Source organism: Phoxinus phoxinus, assembly GCF_949152265.1.
Source record: "Phoxinus phoxinus genome assembly, chromosome: 15".
NCBI classification, from domain to species: Eukaryota; Metazoa; Chordata; class Actinopteri; order Cypriniformes; family Leuciscidae; genus Phoxinus; species Phoxinus phoxinus.
Genome location: NC_136890.1, coordinates 34,109,672 through 34,129,678, shown reverse-complemented (window position 1 = coordinate 34,129,678; position 20,007 = coordinate 34,109,672). Strand labels below are relative to the sequence as shown.

Sequence of the window (20,007 nt, the reverse complement as noted above, 5' to 3'; positions counted from 1 at the left end):
TAATTTTTATTTTTGTCTTGAATCTAGAGTCGATTGACGTGTCTTTTTCTTTTTCTCTTGAATCTAGAGTCGATTGACGTGTCTTTTTCTTTTTCTCTTGAATCTAGAGTCGATTGACGTGTAATTTTTCTTTTTCTCTTGAATCTAGAGTCGATTGACGTGTAATTTTTCTTTTTCTCTTGAATCTAGAGTCGATTGACGTGTAATTTTTCTTTTTCTCTCGAATCTAGAGTCGATTGACGTGTCTTTCTTTTTCTCTTGAATCTAGAGTCGATTGACGTGTCTCTTTTTCTATTGAATCTAGAGTCGATTGACGTGTAATTTTTCTTTTTCTCTTGAATCTAGAGTCGATTGACGTGTCTTTCTTTTTCTCTTGAATCTAGAGTCGATTGACGTGTCTTTCTTTTTCTATTGAATCTAGAGTCGATTGACGTGTAATTTTTCTTTTTCTCTTGAATCTAGAGTCGATTGACGTGTAATTTTTCTTTTTCTATTGAATCTAGAGTTGATTGACGTGTAATTTTTCTTTTTCTCTCGAATCTAGAGTCGATTGACCTGTAATTTTTCTCTTGAATCTAGAGTCGATTGACGTGTAATTTTTTTCCCTCTTGAATCTAGAGTCGATTGACGTGTAATTTTTTTCCCTCTTGAATCTAGAGTCGATTGACGTGTCTTTTTCTTTTTCTCTCGAATCTAGAGTCGATTGACGTGTCTTTTTCTTTTTCTCTCGAATCTAGTCGATTGACGTGTAATTTTTCTTTTTCTCTCGAATCTAGAGTCGATTGACCTGTAATTTTTCTTTTTCTATTGAATCTAGAGTTGATTGACGTGTCTTTTTCTCTTGAATCTAGAGTCGATTGACGTGTAATTTTTCTTTTTCTCTTGAATTTAGAGTCGATTGACGTGTAATTTTTCTTTTTCTATTGAATCTAGAGTCGATTGACGTGTAATTTTTCTTTTTCTCTCGAATCTAGAGTCGATTGACCTGTAATTTTTCTTTTTCTATTGAATCTAGAGTTGATTGACGTGTCTTTTTCTCTTGAATCTAGAGTCGATTGACGTGTAATTTTTCTTTTTCTCTTGAATCTTGAGTCGATTGACGTGTAATTTTTCTTTTTCTCTTGAATCTAGAGTCGATTGACGTGTAATTTTTCTTTTTCTCTTGAATTTAGAGTCGATTGACGTGTGTTTTTCTCTTTCTCTTGAATTTAGAGTTGATGAATGTGTAATTTTTCGCTTTCTCTTGAATCTAGAGTCGATCGACGTGAATCATCATCATCTATATGGGCCATCTTTTCTCCAAGAATGGTTACAGCCTGAAGAAGAAAACACGGAAGCTGCGCAAGAAGAAGCGGCGGAGGAACTGCTTCCTTCAGGGTCCCTGCATGCTGTGCTTCATCGTCCACGGCCCCAGCGCGAGCATCGAGGACGACTGGCCCTTCGAGGCGGCCAAACTCGCCGAGCGCTACGTGTCCCTGAACTCGCCCGAGGAGTGCGCCGCGTTCCTCCTGTCTCCAGGAGAGCTGGGCATCTGGGAAGGCCAGGGTCGGGGTCTGCTGTCCGCCAAGCTAATCGGGCCCCCGGCGCTCTTCTGCGTGGACTATTCGGAAATGGTGTGCAAGCGCAAGTGTGCTGATCTGCAGCGGTGTTCGCCCCGCAAGCAGCCGCGCTGTGCCTTCCAGGAGCCCATGGAGAACGAGGAGCGAGGAGACGCCGGGGCTCCCGAGAGCCAGTGCTTGCTCCGCCCGTCCTCTTCTTCTTCTGCTCCTTCGGACGGCTCCGGTGTGGCGTGGCGTGCAGATGCTAGCGGTGCCGCCGACGCCTCGTCCTCATGCTCCTGCCAGCTGTCCCAGAACGAGGGATCGGAGGAGGCAAAGAGCGCGGAGAATACAGACACGTCACACGTTAACCAGCTGCCCTCCTCCATACTGCTCAAGGTCTGTGTACAAGTGCATCTGTCCATCATAAAAGTGCATCTCATAAAAAGTGCATCTGTCCATCATAAAAGTGCATCTGTCCATCATAAAAGTGCATCTGTCCATCATAAAAGTGCATCTGTTCATCATAAAAGTGCATCTGTTCATCATAAAAGTGCATCTGTTCATCATAAAAGTGCATCTGTCCATCATAAAAGTGCATCTGTCCATCATAAAAGTGCATCTGTTCATCATAAAAGTGCATCTGTTCATCATAAAAGTGCATCTGTCCATCATAAAAGTGCATCTATCCATCATAAAAGTGCATCTGTCCATCATAAAAGTGCATCTGTCCATCATAAAAGTGCATCTGTTCATCATAAAAGTGCATCTGTTCATCATAAAAGTGCATCTATCCATCATAAAAGTGAATCTGTCCATCATAAAAGTGCATCTGTCCATCATAAAAGTGCATCTGTCCATCATAAAAGTGCATCTGTCCATCATAAAAGTGCATCTGTCCATCATAAAAGTGCACCTGTTCATCATAAAAGTGCATCTATCCATCATAAAAGTGCATCTGTCCATCATAAAAGTGCATCTGTCCATCATAAAAGTGCATCTGTCCATCATAAAAGTGCATCTGTCCATCATAAAAGTGCATCTATCCATCATAAAAGTGCATCTATCCATCATAAAAGTGCATCTATCCATCATAAAAGTGCATCTGTTCATCATAAAAGTGCATCTATCCATCATAAAAGTGCATCTATCCATCATAAAAGTGCATCTATCCATCATAAAAGTGCATCTATCCATCATAAAAGTGCATCTGGTCATCATAAAAGTGCATCTATCCATCATAAAAGTGCATCTATCCATCATAAAAGTGCATCTGTTCATCATAAAAGTGCACCTGTTCATCATAAAAGTGCATCTATCCATCATAAAAGTGCATCTGTCCATCATAAAAGTGCATCTGTCCATCATAAAAGTGCATCTGTCCATCATAAAAGTGCATCTGTCCATCATAAAAGTGCATCTGTCCATCATAAAAGTGCATCTGTCCATCATAAAAGTGCATCTGTCCATCATAAAAGTGCATCTATCCATCATAAAAGTGCATCTATCCATCATAAAAGTGCATCTGTTCATCATAAAAGTGCATCTATCCATCATAAAAGTGCATCTATCCATCATAAAAGTGCATCTATCCATCATAAAAGTGCATCTATCCATCATAAAAGTGCATCTGTCCATCATAAAAGTGCATCTATCCATCATAAAAGTGCATCTATCCATCATAAAAGTGCATCTATCCATCATAAAAGTGCATCTGTTCATCATAAAAGTGCATCTATCCTTCACGAAAATGCTAGTTGATGTTATTGCATTGGACTAAAATTTACTGACTACTCTAACAACTTCCCAAAATTGTTTTATACTTTTTTGTGTTTTTTCCCGCACATTGGTCAAAAATGTCCAGCCTACAAAAAAAGAAGCAGCTTATAAATCTCTAATTATGCAACATCACCAAATGTTGGATGATAATTTTTTTTGTCAGCTTATTTTCTATCGATTAGTAGCGGTTTTATATTTCTTTTTGGATTTATCTGAGCGCTCATACGTTTCATACATGAAAAAAAGCTTTATTTGTGGATAATTTTGTCAATTTTACATAAAAATAAATAAAAATCTCACTAATGTTTAACCAGGAAATTTGTTTTGAAATGCTTTTATTTTGTACAAAATGGCATAAAGTCACACTTGTGGTGTTCCCGGTCAAAAATGGCCGACCTACAAAAAAATAGCTTATAAATCTCTTGTTGTGCTGTTTTATCACCAATTATTGGATTCAATCTTATTGTCAAACTGTTTTCTTTACAATAAGGTTTTGTATTTATTTTTTAAACGTATTGATCGAATAAAGTTCACTTTGACCAGGAGCACCACAGAAGTGTTATAGGGTTAAGAGGGTTAAGAAGGAGAAACACATTGTTTATAACGCACTGTTTAACTTTAAGCTCTATTTTGCTGGCTTAACATGTCTTCATTCCGACTAGTGGAAAGAACACATCTTAAGTGTTTATTTAATTGCACTTAGATTTCAGTCTTTAAAGGCGGTGAGTTTGAGTCAGAAATCACTTCATCATCTTTACACACACCAAACTTTAGTTTTATTCATATCTATATTCTGAAGCTTTGTTCATATAGCATTCACCTGATTTACACAGCATTTTACTCCTAAAAACATGATGAAAATTACTTTTTCTGATTCATGGAGTGATAAAAAGATGAATCCAAAAACCTTAAATATGTCGACAAAACACTGAATCTGGCTTCATCCAATGTTCAGATCTCTGTTCTGGAAATGCATGCAAATTAAATTTTGCATATTTAATTAGATAATTCCTCATTTGCATATTTAAACAAACTTGTAATGCAAAAAAATATTGCAAACACAACATTATTGTAGCAAAGTAATAAGCAGCATAATATTGACAAATATAATATGTAGTAATATTACCAAATATATGTATCAAATATGTGTAATATAATATTGTTTAATAATTTGACACTAGTTTTGGTTCAGTCACTTGTGACCCGGTCACAAAAGTACTTGTGACCCGGTAGTTAACCCGGTGTGTATTGTGTCCTCAGGTGTTCTCTCACCTGTCGGTGAAGGAGCGGTGTCTCGGCGTGTCTCTGGTGTGTAAATACTGGCGCGACCTCTGCTTGGACTTCCAGTTCTGGAAGCAGATCGATCTCAGCGGCCTCCAGCAGGTTTGTGTTGTTATGTGTATATGTTTATGTGCATAACTGCATTAGTTATGGATCTATAGGTGTGCATAACTATTATACTTGAATTGAGAAGTGATTATCAAAAAAGAGAAGCTTTAAGTGCCCCATGCGCTCATTTTTATTAAATTTTTATTTTAGAATATTAATATTTCTTATTTATATATAAATAAATTGAATAAAAAAATAAAATAAAAATTATTAATATATGTTATCATATTAATATTGCTAAATAATCGATCTATAGCTGTGCATAACTAACTATTATACTTGAATTGAGAAGTGATTATCAAAAAAGAGAACATTAACATTTTTTAATGTTAAAATTTTAGAATAGTAATATTTCTTATTTATATATATAAATAAATTGAATAAAAAAATAATAAAAATTATTATTATGTTGTCATATTAATATAGCTAAATAATCGATAGCTGTGCATAACTAACTATTATACTTGAATTGAGAAGTGATTATCAAAAAAGAGAACATTAACATTTTTTAATGTTAAAATGTTATGAAGAAATTAAGACAGTTGTAAAATAAAATGATTATTTTTCTTAAATACTTTTTTTTTTTTTTTTTTTTTTTTAGGTTTTATTTTACAATAGTAATATTTCGTATTTATATATTAAGTTTAGTAATTTTATAATACAAATTATTTATATTATTATTATATTAATGTTTTACAGGGTTTTATCTTACAATAGAAATATTTTGTATTCATATATTAATTAATAAATTAGCATTTTAATAATTAAATCATTATATCATTCATTAATCATTTTATTATCATATAAATATTATTTTACAGGGTTTTATTTTAAAATAGTAATATTTCATATTTATATATAATTTCTTTAAAGTAATTTTATAATACAAAATATTATTTTAAATATTTTCATATAAAATTTTCATATAAAAAATATTCATATAAAATTGCTAAATAAAAACGAAATAAGAAATATTACTATTGTAATATTCCCTGTTTGTTCTTAAATATTAAATATTAGAATTATTATTATTATTACACATTACACTGTTTAGTATTTTTATGTGTTATTATTATTTCATAGCTATATTGATATATAATCACAAAATTTTGTCCATGTTTTACAGCCATACAAACCAGGATTTGTTTAAAAAAACATATTTTAAACCACAATCCCAAAACCATATTTTATAACAAAATAATTTTATTAGAAAAATTACAATTAGATCCCCTAATAACTATGTAGCAAATAGCCTTTCTTATGCATATTTTTTAATGAACAATAGCTGAAAGCTTTACTTTTCATATGCATTTGTAGAAATAATTTTTTTTCCTGCCAATTATGTATTGTACTGTAGTTCCTAACTTATATGTAAGCGGTGCATGCAAGTGCAAAACTTAAATAGTACCGGTAGTTACAAAAATGGCAGTATTAAGGTTTTGAGTCTGTGCTGGGGTGTTGATATGTGGTTTTAATTGAAATAATACATGAAAACTGTTAAAATACCACTTTGTTCTCTGACCGACCGCCGGTTCTGGTCATATTTTATCACCATTTTCTAAACTATAGCGAATAAACTGTGATAATGTGAGAAATGATAAAGGAGTCTGAATACATTTAGTTTTGACTATATATATGTGACCCTGGACCACAAAACCAGTCACATGGGTCCATTTTGTGAAATTGAGAGTTATACATAATCTGAAAGCTGGATAAATAATCTCTCCACTGATGTGTGGTTTGTTAGGATAGGACAATATTTGGTCGAGACACAACTATTGAAAATCTGGAATCTGAGGAGCAAAAAAATGTAAACATTGAGAAAATCTCCTTTAAAGTTGTGCATTTATGTTCACGATTGTGCTGCATTCACTCACAAAAATACATGTTTTATATATTTACGGCAGGACATTTACTAAATATCTTCATGGAACATGATCTTAATATCCTCATGATTTTTGGCATAAAAGAAAAATGGATAATTTTGACCCATACAATGTATAGTTGCTATTGCCACAGACTGGGTTTGTGCTCCAGGGTCTCATATATTATTGTAGGAGTAAAACTGTGTGTGCTGGGGTGTTGATAATGTGGTTTTTAATAGAAATAATACATGAAAACTGTTAAAATGCCACTATGTTCTCTCCCTGCCCGCAGGTTAAAGACGATCTCCTGGTGAAGATCGCGTCCAGGAGACAGAACGTCACCGAGATCAACATTTCCGACTGCAGGAACGTCCAGGATCACGGCGTTTGCTCTCTGGCGTCGAACTGTCCCGGTCTGATCAAATACACGGCGTACCGGTGTAAGCAGCTCAGCGACGTGTCCCTGTGCACCGCGGCCGCGCACTGCCCGCTGCTGCAGAAAGTGCACGTCGGGAACCAGGACAAGCTCACCGACCACGCGCTCAGACTGGTGAGACGCACCTCACACACGCCTCTTAGCTCAGTTAAAGGTGCAATATGTAAGATTTTTGAAATCACAACAATCACTTGCACAGTGTGATATATTTCCTGCAGTCGTGTACTTACAATATCCCAAAAGTTCCCAAAAAGATTTTTAATTTCAGAGAAATTCACAATTTTAAATAATGGCTCGTCCCTTGTAACGTGTCGCCTGTCAATGGCGTAATATCCGCTTTATCCCTGGTTTCCGCTCGTTTTGCTGTAGTAACCATGGCGACAGACGTGGACAACCACGGCGCTCACGCTGTTGTTGTTTCGTTCACACATTATGGATCATGGCAAGCAGACTTTGGGACAAAAGGAGAACTAACACGAGGATCAATATCAGCTTGGCGTTTTAGAGACGCCGAGAGCTAGCGTCCGCGACTAACTTCCACTCGACAGAGACGCCGAGAGCTAGCGTCCGCGACTAACTTCCACTCGACAGAGACGCCGAGAGCTAGCGTCCGCTACTAACTTCCACTCGACAGAGACGCAGAGAGCTAGCGTCCGCGACTAACTTTCACTCGACAGAGACGCCGAGGGCTAGCGTCCGCGACTAACTTCCACTCGACAGAGACGCCGAGAGCTAGCGTCCGCGACTAACTTCCACTCGACAGAGACGCCGAGAGCTAGCGTCCGCGACTAACTTCCACTCGACAGAGACGCCGAGAGCTAGCGTCCGCTACTAACTTCCACTCGACAGAGACGCCGAGAGCTAGCGTCCGCGACTAACTTCCACTCGACAGAGATGCCGAGAGCTAGCGTCCGCGACTAACTTCCACTCGACAGAGACGCCGAGAGCTAGCGTCCGCGACTAACTTCCACTCAACAGAGACGCCGAGAGCTAGCGTCCGCGACTAACTTCCACTCGACAGAGACGCCGAGAGCTAGCGTCCGCGACTAACTTCCACTCGACAGAGATGCCGAGATCTAGCGTCCACGACTAACTTCAACTTGATAGAGACGCCGAGAGCTAGCGTCCGCGGCTAACTTCCACTCGACAGAGACGCCGAGAGCTAGCGTCCGCGACTAACTTCCACTCGACAGAGACGCTGAGAGCTAGCGTCCGCGACTAACTTCCACTCGACAGAGACGCCGAGAGCTAGCGTCCGCGACTAACTTCCACTCGACAGAGACGCCGAGAGCTAGCGTCCACGACTAACTTCAACTTGATAGAGACGCCGAGAGCTAGCGTCCGCAACTAACTTCCACTCGACAGAGACGCCGAGAGCTAGCGTCCGCAACTAACTTCCACTCGACAGAGACACTATTTTTACGCACATTTTGGCTTAACGCATAAAAACAAAAATGAAATATTTGTGAAATAATGCCTAATTTGTTGAATTGCACTAATTGAAAAAAATATGCATTGCATTAACCGTGCTTGCATTTTAATGCATTGTATTTTTAGGGCTTTATGGGCTGAAAATAACATGGTCGTATATTATAAGCTGCGAATATTTCAATTCTAGGGCTGTGCGATATTGAAGAAAAATGCAATATGCGATAACTCCTTAAATAATGCGATATTTGATATGCGATACGATAATGCTTAAAGTGTGTAAAATATACTTAAATTATCTTTTAAAATAACTTGTGAAAGTGAACATCAGTGTTTTACTGTAGCGTAAGAAGTGTTATTTTGACATCAGTGTAAACCACAGGGCTTCAGGTTATCCTACATTAGCTTTATTTAATAAAAGATACTGAATCGTAAAATATAAAAATAAAACATTGCTTAGTTTTCACTGTATGAATTAAATATATCCTAATACTTATTAAAGCTATAAAGAAATTAAAGCTTTGTCTTTTGTTCATGACCCCAGTTATTGCAAGCTGTTGCGATATGCATATTGCGATATATACATTTGCGATATTTCGATAAATTTGATATATTGTGCAGCCCTATTCAATTCAAAACATTTCACACACATTTTCATTATTAAAAGATCAATAATTCATATTGACACAACCATGTTGAATTTCAGCCCATAACAATGCAAGCCCTTGAAATATACAATGCATTAAAATTCAAGCATGTTTGATCCAATGCATATATTTTTTTCAATTAGTGCAATTCAACAAGCATTTTTGTTTCAAATACATTAGGCATTATTTTACTACCATAGGTAAACTAACAAAATATTCCACCTTTAATTTTCTTCTTCCATATTTTATATTTGTGACCATAAACACGTGAATGTCTCATTGAAATATTAACTTAAAATCACAGCGGGACTTGATCTCAAAGGGGTTCGTCTGACAAAAACCTGGTGAATCCCTGCTGTATATAATCATACCGCTGAACTGAACGTGCGTGTGTGTGTGTGTGTGTGTGTGTGTGTGTGTGTGTGTGTGTGTGTGTGTGTGTGTGTGTGTGTTGCGCAGTTGGGCGAACACTGTAAAGAACTGAAGGACGTCCACTTCGGCCAGTGCTACAGCATCAGTGACGACGGCCTGGTGGCGCTGGCGCAGGGATGCAACAAACTACAGAGAATCTACATGCAGGAAAACAAACTGGTACGTGCCGTCGAGTCACATGACATGTTCAGAGCGCCGGACTCTAATGCATTCGTGATTGGTCAGGATCAAAAGTTGACTTGTGGCCTTTGTGTAGAATAGATTGTGCTTTAAAGTCTCCATGAAATGGAAGTTGCGCTGGTCTTTTCTTTTCCTATTGTGTCGTATATCGAGTGAAGCGCTTCAGGAACAGATGTGGGCGGGGCTTGATTGTGTCAGTGTGGAATTGATTGGATGGTTGTGATTTGCTATTGGCTGATCTCATGTGAGTGACAGATTGCCCCGCCCACATCATCAGAGAAGAGAAGAGATGCTGCAAGAGGACGTTATTCTGATTCAAGATGATCAGGAACATCAATTTAACACTATAATTTTTATTATACACATGCAATATTAATTTAAAGTCCCCCTTGTAGTCATTTTACCCCTTAAAACTAATCTTTGATCACCAAAATGACATATTTAAACATTTTTCCTTAAATCTAATCTTTGATCACCAAAATGACATATTTAAACGTTTTTCCTTAAAATATCTTAAATGTAACCCGACACCCCTGCCTCATTTAGTATACGGGTAAGCGGTTCTATGAATATGCAAATGAGCCCCGCCTCCACTCACTCACTCACTCACTCAGAGATCCACATACACGCATTAAAAGCTGGATTTTCACCACAGGGGGACTTAATGCATCTGATCAGTGAATACTAGACAACATGCTTAACCTGATTACCTTAATTTAACACTATAATTTTTATTATACACATGCAATATTAATTTAATGTCCCCCTTGTAGTCATTTTATCCCTTAAAACTAATCTTTGATCACCAAAATGACATATTTAAACGTTTTTCCTTAACATATCTTAAATGTAACCCGACACCCTTACCTCATTTAGTATAAGCGGTTCTATGAATATGCAAATTCGCCCCGCCTCCACTCCCTCACTCAGCTCAGAGATCCACATACACATTTAAACAACATTAAAAGCTGGATTTTCACCACAGGGGGACTTTAAATAATGCATCTGATCAGTGAATACTAGACAACATGCTTAACCTGATTACCTTGCGATTTAGTTTATTTGCTAATTGTTTAATTGGACGTCTCGTATGTTTGCATCTCATCTCTTCATAGCGTTGCATTGGTCACATGATGAAATAGTCTGAGGTGCCAGACACAAGAAATCTGTTATTATCCCATCAATCTCAGATCATTTAGTCTGCCTTGATTATATTCATCATATTCAACAAATCTGCAATCTTAATTAGTCAACCGCTCGACACGGTCTAGTTTTCCTGTGAAATTATCTAAACACGGAGCAAAATTGAGAGAAAAATGCTTGTTTTCAGAGACTATATCTTAGTTATTTGTGTGTTTTTTTTAAACCACACAGTGGCAAATTGATTTTTCATGTTTTAATGCACAAACCTCAGTAAATTATTGCAATTCTTTACGTGCGTCTCAAGTAAGTGTATCTTGTTTTAAAGATGTTGCATTATTATTTTCAGAACTGAAGGTCTTGCCTCGGCCACTGGGTGTCAGTGTTGCTCCTCTCATGAGTGTGTTTTGTGAGAAATGCTTTCTAACAGACTTTTGGAGATTAATTTTACTTTAACTTTTCATGCAAAAGGCTGCAGTGGCATCGGTTAGTTTGAGCTCATCCTTTTAGCCAGACGAAGGGTGTTTTTAATCGCTTTACTCTTTGTAAATGAACAAAAGAACTCTAAATACCTAATAATAACAGTATTTCTAACACTGTCGTCAGATTTCTTATCACGCTTTTCCAGATGTGTGAGTATTGGCTGGGAATTCGACATGCTGAATGTTATATTGAGCTGCAAGGAAGATTTCTATGTGGAAACCTAAAGCAGGCGCTTCATATAAAGAACCTTTCAAGGGTTGTGACCCTGGGCCACAAAACCAGTCACATGGGTATATTTTTGAGATTGAGATTTATGCATAATCTGAAAGCTGAATAAATAATCTCTCCACTGATGTGTGGTTTGTTAGGATAGGACAATATTTGGTCGAGACACAACTATTGAAAATCTGGAATCTGAGGAGCAAAAAAATGTAAACATTGAGAAAATCTCCTTTAAAGTTGTGCATTTATGTTCACGATTGTGCTGCATTCACTCACAAAAATACATGTTTTATATATTTACGGTAGGACATTTACTAAATATCTTCATGGAACATGATCTTAATATCCTCATGATTTTTGGCATAAAAGAAAAATTTATAATTTTGACTCATACAGTGTATAGTTGCTATTGCCACAGATATACCCGTGCGGCTCCAGACTGGGTTTGGGATCCACACACACACACACACACACACATCAGCATGCAACTTCCCCAGTTGATTACTGACATTAAGACACATATCTTTTGTATTACAAATTTTTTGAATATTTGTTTAAATATGCAAATTAGGTAATATATCATTAAATATGCGCTAATTTGCATATATTTCCAGAAGAGAAACCGGGAACATTGGATAAAGCCAGATTCAAACTTCTGGTTTCATTTTGTTGACGTATTAGAGCCAAAGGTTACAGAGGGCATTTTGGATATCTCTTTTTATCACTGAAAAAAACTATCAACTGTCAAAAAATATATATTTTCGCCCCGTTTTTAGGTATAAAATGTTGTATAAATCCGAATCTAAATGGCCTGTGAAACAATACGCATGTTCTTTCCAGGTCCAGCGAGGCACCGTCGGGTCTGCCCGTGACATCCGAATCCTCTCTCTCTCCACGGCTCAAATGTTTTCGGTGACAGATCGCACAATTGTGCAACTCCTTTACAATGAGGGCCGTCCCGTCCTCCTCCCCTCGGCCCGCTAATGGAGTAAAGCGATCCCGTGTCTGTCTCTCCCAATCAATGATGAATAGGCTGATCCGCAGATGGCCCGCTCTGCTCCTCCTCGCACAGATAATTGAATAATTAAAAAGCTTTTTGGTGCGGTCTCTGTCTTTCCCTCGGCCTCTCTCCTTAAATATCGCACTCTTCTGGACAGGTTTAAGATCGTCTTTATTTACTCATCCTTATGGCGTTTCAAACCCGTATCATATTCAGGATTCTTATGTTTTAATGTAGTTTATGTGTCTATATGGTGTTTTTAATGTGCTTTAACACACACCATGTGTAAGTTCATAAGTGGACAGCATTGCTGAGTATTTTCTGCTTAAAACTGCAGTGAACCAAAGACAGTCTCAAACACACGGTTTGAAATCGCTGGTGTTTCTGACGTCACACACTACCTTGACCAATCAGATCAACGTGTGATCGTCCACCAGTGGATCTCTGAGTGAGTGAGTGAGTGAGTGAGTGAGTGAGTGAGTGAGTGGAGGCGGGGCTCATTTGCATATGTAACCGCGTATACTAAATGACGCAAGGGTGTCGAGTTACATTGAAGATATTTTAAGGCTTAAAGTTTTTTTTTTTCAAGGAATGTCATTTTGTTGATCTCTGAGCTGAGTGAGTGGAGGCGGGGCTCATTTGCATATTCATAGAACCACGCATATTAAATGACGCAAGGGCGTCGAGTTACATTCAAGATATTTTAAGGCTTAACGTTTTTCTTTTTCAAGGAATGTCATTTTGGTGATCTCTGAGCTGAGTGAGTGAGTGGAGGCAGGGCTCATTTGCATATTCATAGAACCACGCATATTAAATGACGTAAGGGTGTCGAGTTACATTCAAGATATTTTAAGGCTTAACGTTTTTTTTTTCAAGGAATGTCATTTTGGTGATCTCTGAGCTGAGTGAGTGAGTGGAGGCAGGGCTCATTTGCATATTCATAGAACCGTGCATACTAAATGAGGCAAGGGTGTCGAGTTACATTCAAGATTTTTAAAGTATGTATTTTAAATATGTCATTTTGGTGATCAAAGATGAGTTTTAACTTGAACATTATCTTTATTTATTCATCCTTATGTCGTATAATATTACAAACCCGTATAATATTCAGGCCAGGATCCTTATGTTTTGTGTTCATGACATAATTAATGTTTAATTTTTAGGGGAACTGTTTCTTTAAGAACTATCACGCTCAGATTTCAGGGGCACATCAGCGTGTAATGTTTCCGTATCTCGATCCCCATTTAATCTCTATTTGCGTTGGGTTTCTTACAATTAGTTTCTATGCAGATGGCCTGCGCTTTTAATGATTAATGATTGACTACAGGAGGACTTTAATAATGAGTACACTCAGTTTCCACGTAAAAAAAAAAAAGGTGAAACTACACTGTAAAAAAATATTTTCATGATTTATCATCACATTTTTTTATCTTTTGTCAAATCAACTTCAATAACTTAAGATAACAACTTAAGATATCTTCAACTTAAGATATCTTCAACTTAAGATAACAACTTAAGATAACAACTTAAGATATCTTCAACTTAAGATAACATACGAGTTTCTGTTTATTAAACCATTCTTCTTCATTGTATTAACTCAAATTTTTAATTACAACAAACTCAAAATAAGGCAACTTGCTTTAAGTTAAACCAACATTATTTTTTACAGTGTAGATATTCAATACGGATTTTTTTTTTTTAATCCCATCAGTATTTGGTTAAATCATTAAAACTTGCCATTGCATTTCAGAACATTAATGTTAATTTGCAATTTTTTGTGTGTATTGCTTGTTAACATGAATTAATATCCTGCATTATTAGGCCTAGACGACGTCAGGTGCAAAGAAAATCCTCTTAGTTCTGTATCTCGATCCCTTTTAATCTCTATTTTCTGCTTAAAACTGCAGTGAACCAAAGACAGTCTCAAAAACACGGTTTGAAATCGCTGGTGTTTCTGACGTCACAAACTACCTTGTAACCAATCAGATCAACGTGTGATCGTCAACCAGTGGATCTCTGAGTGAGTGGAGGCGGGCTCATTTGCATATTCATAGAACCACGTATACTTAATGAGGCAAGGGTGTCGAGTTACATTCAAGATTTTAAGGCTTAAAGTTTTTTTTTCATTTTGGTGATCTCTGAGCTGAGTGAGTGGAGGCGGGGCTCATTTGCATATTGAACCGCGTATACTAAATGACGCAAGGGTGTCGAGTTACATTTAAGATATTTTTAATTATTGTTTTTCAAGGAATGTAATTTTGGTGATCTCTGAGTGAGTGGAGGCTGGGCTCATTTGCATATTCATAGAACCGCGCATACTAAATGAGGCAAGGGTGTCGAGTTACATTTAAGATATTTTAAGGAAAAACATTTAAATATGTCCTTTTGGTGATCAAAGATGAGTTTTAACTTTAACATTATCTTTATTTATTCATCCTTATGTCGTATAATATTACAAACCCGTGTCATATCTCGATCCCCTTTTAATCTCGATTTGCGTTGGGTTTCTTACAATTAGTTTCTATGCAGATGGCCTGCGCTTTTAAAGATTAATGACTGACTACAGGGGGACTTTAATAACGAGTACACAGTTTCCAGGAGCAGGTCGAATAAAAAAGAAAAGTGAAACTGCACTGTAAAAAAATATTTTCATGATTTATCACAAATTTTTATCTTTTGTCAAATCAACTCCGATAACTAATGTGTGAAGATAACACTATTTTGAGTTTCTGTTTATTAAACCATTCCTCTTCATTGTATTAACACACATTTTTAATTACAACGATCTCAAAATAAGGCAACTTGCTTTTTTTAAGTTAAACCAACATTATTTTTTACAGTGTAGATATTCAATACGGATTTTTTTTTTTTTTATCCATCAGTATTTGGTTAAATCATTAAAACTTGCCATTGCATTTCAGAACATTAATGTTAATTTGCACATTTTTTTTTGTATTGCTTGTTAACATGAATTAATATCCTGCATTATTAGGCCTAGACGACGTCAGGTGCAAAGAAAATCCTCTTAGTTCTGTATCTCAATCCCTTTTAATCTCTATTTGCGTTGGGTTTCTTACAATTAGTTTCCATGCAGATGGCCTGCGCTTTTAACGACCCGATCGCGGGCGTATCCGGCCTCAGGGGTCGTGCGGGGAAATCCAATTTTCACCTACATTCAGATTTACTGAGTATCCCGAGCTCTTGCCCCCACATTTTATGGCCAAGCAGCTCGAGAACTAAAAGCAATTAAGCAGCGCGTTTAGCCAATTACCCGGCTTGTGATGGTCTCCAAATCAAATCTGTAGTTTTAAGGCCAGGTTCGCTCCTAAATTGGCCCACTTGTCTCCTTGTCAGATGTGAACTACTGAACTGTGGGAGTGCAGACTCAGAGCTTCAGATTGTAATGTTTCTGGGCTGTGGGAGTTGTGTTTTATTTAGCGTAACTTTAGATCAGTGTTTCTGAGTTTTCAGGCCTTTGATCACATCGTAACATCACGAAGTTGCCTGTAAAGTTCAGTATTTGTGTCAATCTGACATTCTGAACGTCATCCAGCATGTAGACATTTACTTTTAAGAGCAAAATTAGACATTTTTTTGCTGCTTTCTTATTTTATGCATGGACTAAAAACATAGCATAACGCTGTATTATTGTGAATAGATCAGAAATTACATTAAAACAAATTTTTTAAATAAAATATATACACTGCTGTTGGAAAGATTTTTTTTTTAAGTTTCTTCTGCTCACCAAGACTGCATTTATTTGATTAAAAAATTAAAATATTATTATAATGTGAATCATCAGTTTTCTATGTGAATATATAGTAAAGTGTAATTTATTCCTGTGATCAAAGCTGAATTTATCATCATTACTCTAGTCTTCAGTGTCTGATGCTCAAGCAACATTTATGATTATTATTACCGGTAGTTAATTTTTTTTGTAGAAATAGAAATCGTAACATTATAAATGTAATTAATGCCACTTTTTAATATTCCCTTTCTGAATAAAAAAAATGTCTCTTTGAAAAAAAAAATTCTGCCCCAAACCTTTGAATTGTTTTTGTTTTGTTTTGTTTTTGCGCTAATATTTTTACTAATTTTTTTAATATTTTGTATTGTTTTTACATTTTAAAGCAGGGTTATTATGGTATTGTTAACTAAAACAATAATAATGTAACAAATACTTTCATTACTTGAAATAAATAAACATGAACTGAAATAAAGTACAATATTAATAAAAAATATATTTCTTAATATACGTCATCCAGCATGTAGACATTTACTTTTAAGAGCAAAATGAGGAACATCTCAGCTTTTTTTGTGTGTGTGCATGGACTAAAACCATAGCATAACGCTGTATTATTGTGAATAGATCAGAAATTACATAAAAAAAATAATTGTAATAAAATATATACACTGCTGTTGGAAAGTTTGGGTTGGAAAGATTTTTTTTTGGGGGTTGGAAAGATTTTTTTTTAAGTTTCTTCTGTTCTCCAAGACTGCATTTATTTGATTAAAAAATTAAAATATTATTATAATGTAAATCATCAGTTTTCTATGTGAATATACAGTAAAGTGTAATTTATTCCTGTGATCAAAGCTGAGTTTATCATCATTACTCCAGTCTTCAGTGTCTGATGCTAAAGAAAATTTATGATTATTATTACCGGTAGTTAATTTTTTTTTGTAGAAATAGAAATCGTAACATTATAAATGTCATTAATGCCACTTTTTAATATTCCCTTTCTGAATTGTGAATAGATCAGAAATTACTTTAAAAAAAACTTTTTTTACACTGCTGTTGGAAAGATTTTAAAAAAAAGTTTCTTCTGCTCACCAACTGCATTTATTTGTTTAAAAAATTTGAAATATTATTATAATGTAAATCATCAGTTTTCTATGTGAATATATATTAAATTGTAATTTATTCCTGTGATCAAATCTGAATTTTCATCATCATTACTCCAGTCTTTAGTGTCACATGATCCTCCAGAAATCAGTGTAATATGATGATCTGATGCTCAAGACACATTTATGATTATTATTGATGTTCATATTTTTGTGGAAACTGATGCATTTTATTTTTCAGGATTCTTTGATGAGTAGAAAGTTCAAAAGAACAGCATTTATTTTATATTTTTTGTAACATTATAATGTCTTTACTGTCACTTTTGATCTTAATATGATGATTTGATGCTCAAGACACAGTTATGATTATTATAATGATGAAACCAGTTAATTCTTTTTGTAAAAAGAGAAATCTTAACATTATAAATGCCACTTATTAATATGCCCTTTCTGAATAAAAAAAAAAATCTTTAAAAAAAAATCTGCCCCCAAAAACCTTTGAATTGTTTTTGTTTTGTTTTTACTCACAAGGACATTTTAAAGCAGGGTTATTTCGGTATTGTTAACTAAAACAACAATAATATAACAAATTACTTGAAATAAATAAACATGAACTAAAATAAAGTACAATATTAAAAAATATATTTATATCTTCCATGTTTTATTCTATTTCCTGACAGCTGTAAATAAGAGACTTGTCAGATCACCGCAGAAATATATTTAATTTAATCTTAATTTTGCATGAAAGTCTTGCTCTCCTTTCTTTCCTTGAAGTGCAGGATTATTTAATGCGCCCCGATCACGTCCATCTGATTAGCTTGAGTTTTAATTAGCCTAAATGTCTACTGTACATGGAATTGTTGATGACCTAAAATAGATTAGAGAGTCCTCAATTTGCCTTTAATTACGTTTAGAGGGATGCCGAACGGCATCGACTGCATCACTGGCAGATTATTAAATATCAAATATCACTCTTTTTTAAGCTTATTTGGCTTTTTCAAGTGCTTGGCATCTAAGAAATGGCGTGTTGAAAGTGCAGGGAGAAGTTTTGCATCAAATTGAGGCTCCAGAACGAGAGATAATGAATGCTGTCAATTACAGGCACTCGTCTCCTGAAAGATGGCCGTGTTTCTGGCTGGAAACGTGTCATGAGAACATCCTGCAATTATATTTAAATAGAATATTTCTCTCTGTGAGGAAAGAGTGCGATCTGCTTCCCGCGTAGTGCCTGGTTTTCTCATCAGACGTCCAAACAGAGAAACAAAAGTCAGCGTTTGAGATGCTGGACGTGTTTTTATGACACGCTACTGGAAATTATGATTTAAAAAGTTTGGGGTCAGTGAGATTTTGAATGTTTTTGTCTCGTCTGCTCACCAAAGCTGCATTTATTTAATCAAAAACACAGTAAAAATAGTCAAATATTAATGTAATGTGAAAATTTCTATGTGAATATATATATATATATATATATATATAGTAAAGTGTAATTTATTCCTGTGATCAAAGCTGATTTTTCAGCATCTTTACTCCAGTCTTCAGTGTCACATGATCCTTCAGAAATGACTCTCATTGAACCATAATGGTCAAATTAAGCAAGCGATTAGGGCTGTCAAATGATTAAAATGTTTAACCTAATTAATTGCATGATGTGCCGATTAATGAATCAATCCCTCTTAAGATCATTAAAGTCATTATTGTGTTAGATGATAAAAGCATTGAGACATTATAAAAAAGTAGCTTTAGAAAGAAATATTTTGATTCGACATAGAATTTATTACACAAACTTGGCATATATTTTACACAGATTGTTTAATGCAGTTCAGATGTGCATGAATATGAATGAAAAATTAAATGATACTCTAAATATGAAAGGAAAACTGTCAAATCACTGTCTCATCGAGTGAGTCGTTGAGTCATTCATTCAACCGATTCATTCAGGAACGAAGCGTTTGGCGTCTTAATGAACGAGTCACTGAATCAATGACTCACTCGAGTCGTTAAAAACAGTCGATTCACTCAGAAATGAATCATCGCTGTAAGAACTACTTTCATCGGTGAAACTGGGCAAAAACTGACTATTTTGTCTAAAATATTAACTTCTTGTTTAATGAACTGTTGTATAAAATCAATATCACATTTGCACTTGTGTGATATTGCTAAATTATATGATATAAATATAAGACAAAACACATACAGCGGCATTTTTTGCCCTCATAAGTTGAATTTTAATTGCGTTTTCATTAGAAACGCACGATGTATCGTCCACCATATCGGTATCGGCCGATATATGTCCATTTTTTTGATGTTATTGTTATCTGCCTGATAAGAAAATTTGGCTGATAAATTAAAGCCAAAAAATTATGTATTATTTCCTTCAGCTTCAGCTGAGACGCAACAGATGCGCAACATGATGGTTATGAATTGCTTGAAATATGATTTGAATCACTTCAAAAAAGGAAAATACAGTAAAGTGAGACATGTTCTGTCATATCGGCTACATAACATTATCATGAGAACATTATTATTGTGTGCTTGGGACATGGCTTTAATGGTGAGACTTTGTTTTTGTAATCAGGCGCTCAAAAATTAAATAAAAATTTGGATTTAGATTTATCTGCCGATA

At 35.6% G+C, this 20,007-nt stretch overlaps 1 protein-coding gene across 1 annotated transcript in view; it reads left to right on the top strand.

Moving 5' to 3' along the window:
- fbxl17 (F-box and leucine-rich repeat protein 17) overlaps positions 1-20,007 on the top strand; it is a 233,013-nt gene that overhangs the window by 2,904 nt on the left and 210,102 nt on the right. The window contains exons 2-5 of the mRNA XM_079636568.1: positions 1,254-1,937; positions 4,578-4,700; positions 6,864-7,121; positions 9,542-9,673. Of these exons, the coding sequence (XP_079492694.1) occupies positions 1,284-1,937; positions 4,578-4,700; positions 6,864-7,121; positions 9,542-9,673 (1,167 nt within the window). The 5' untranslated portion in view covers positions 1,254-1,283. The remainder of the gene's footprint in view (positions 1-1,253; positions 1,938-4,577; positions 4,701-6,863; positions 7,122-9,541; positions 9,674-20,007) is intronic.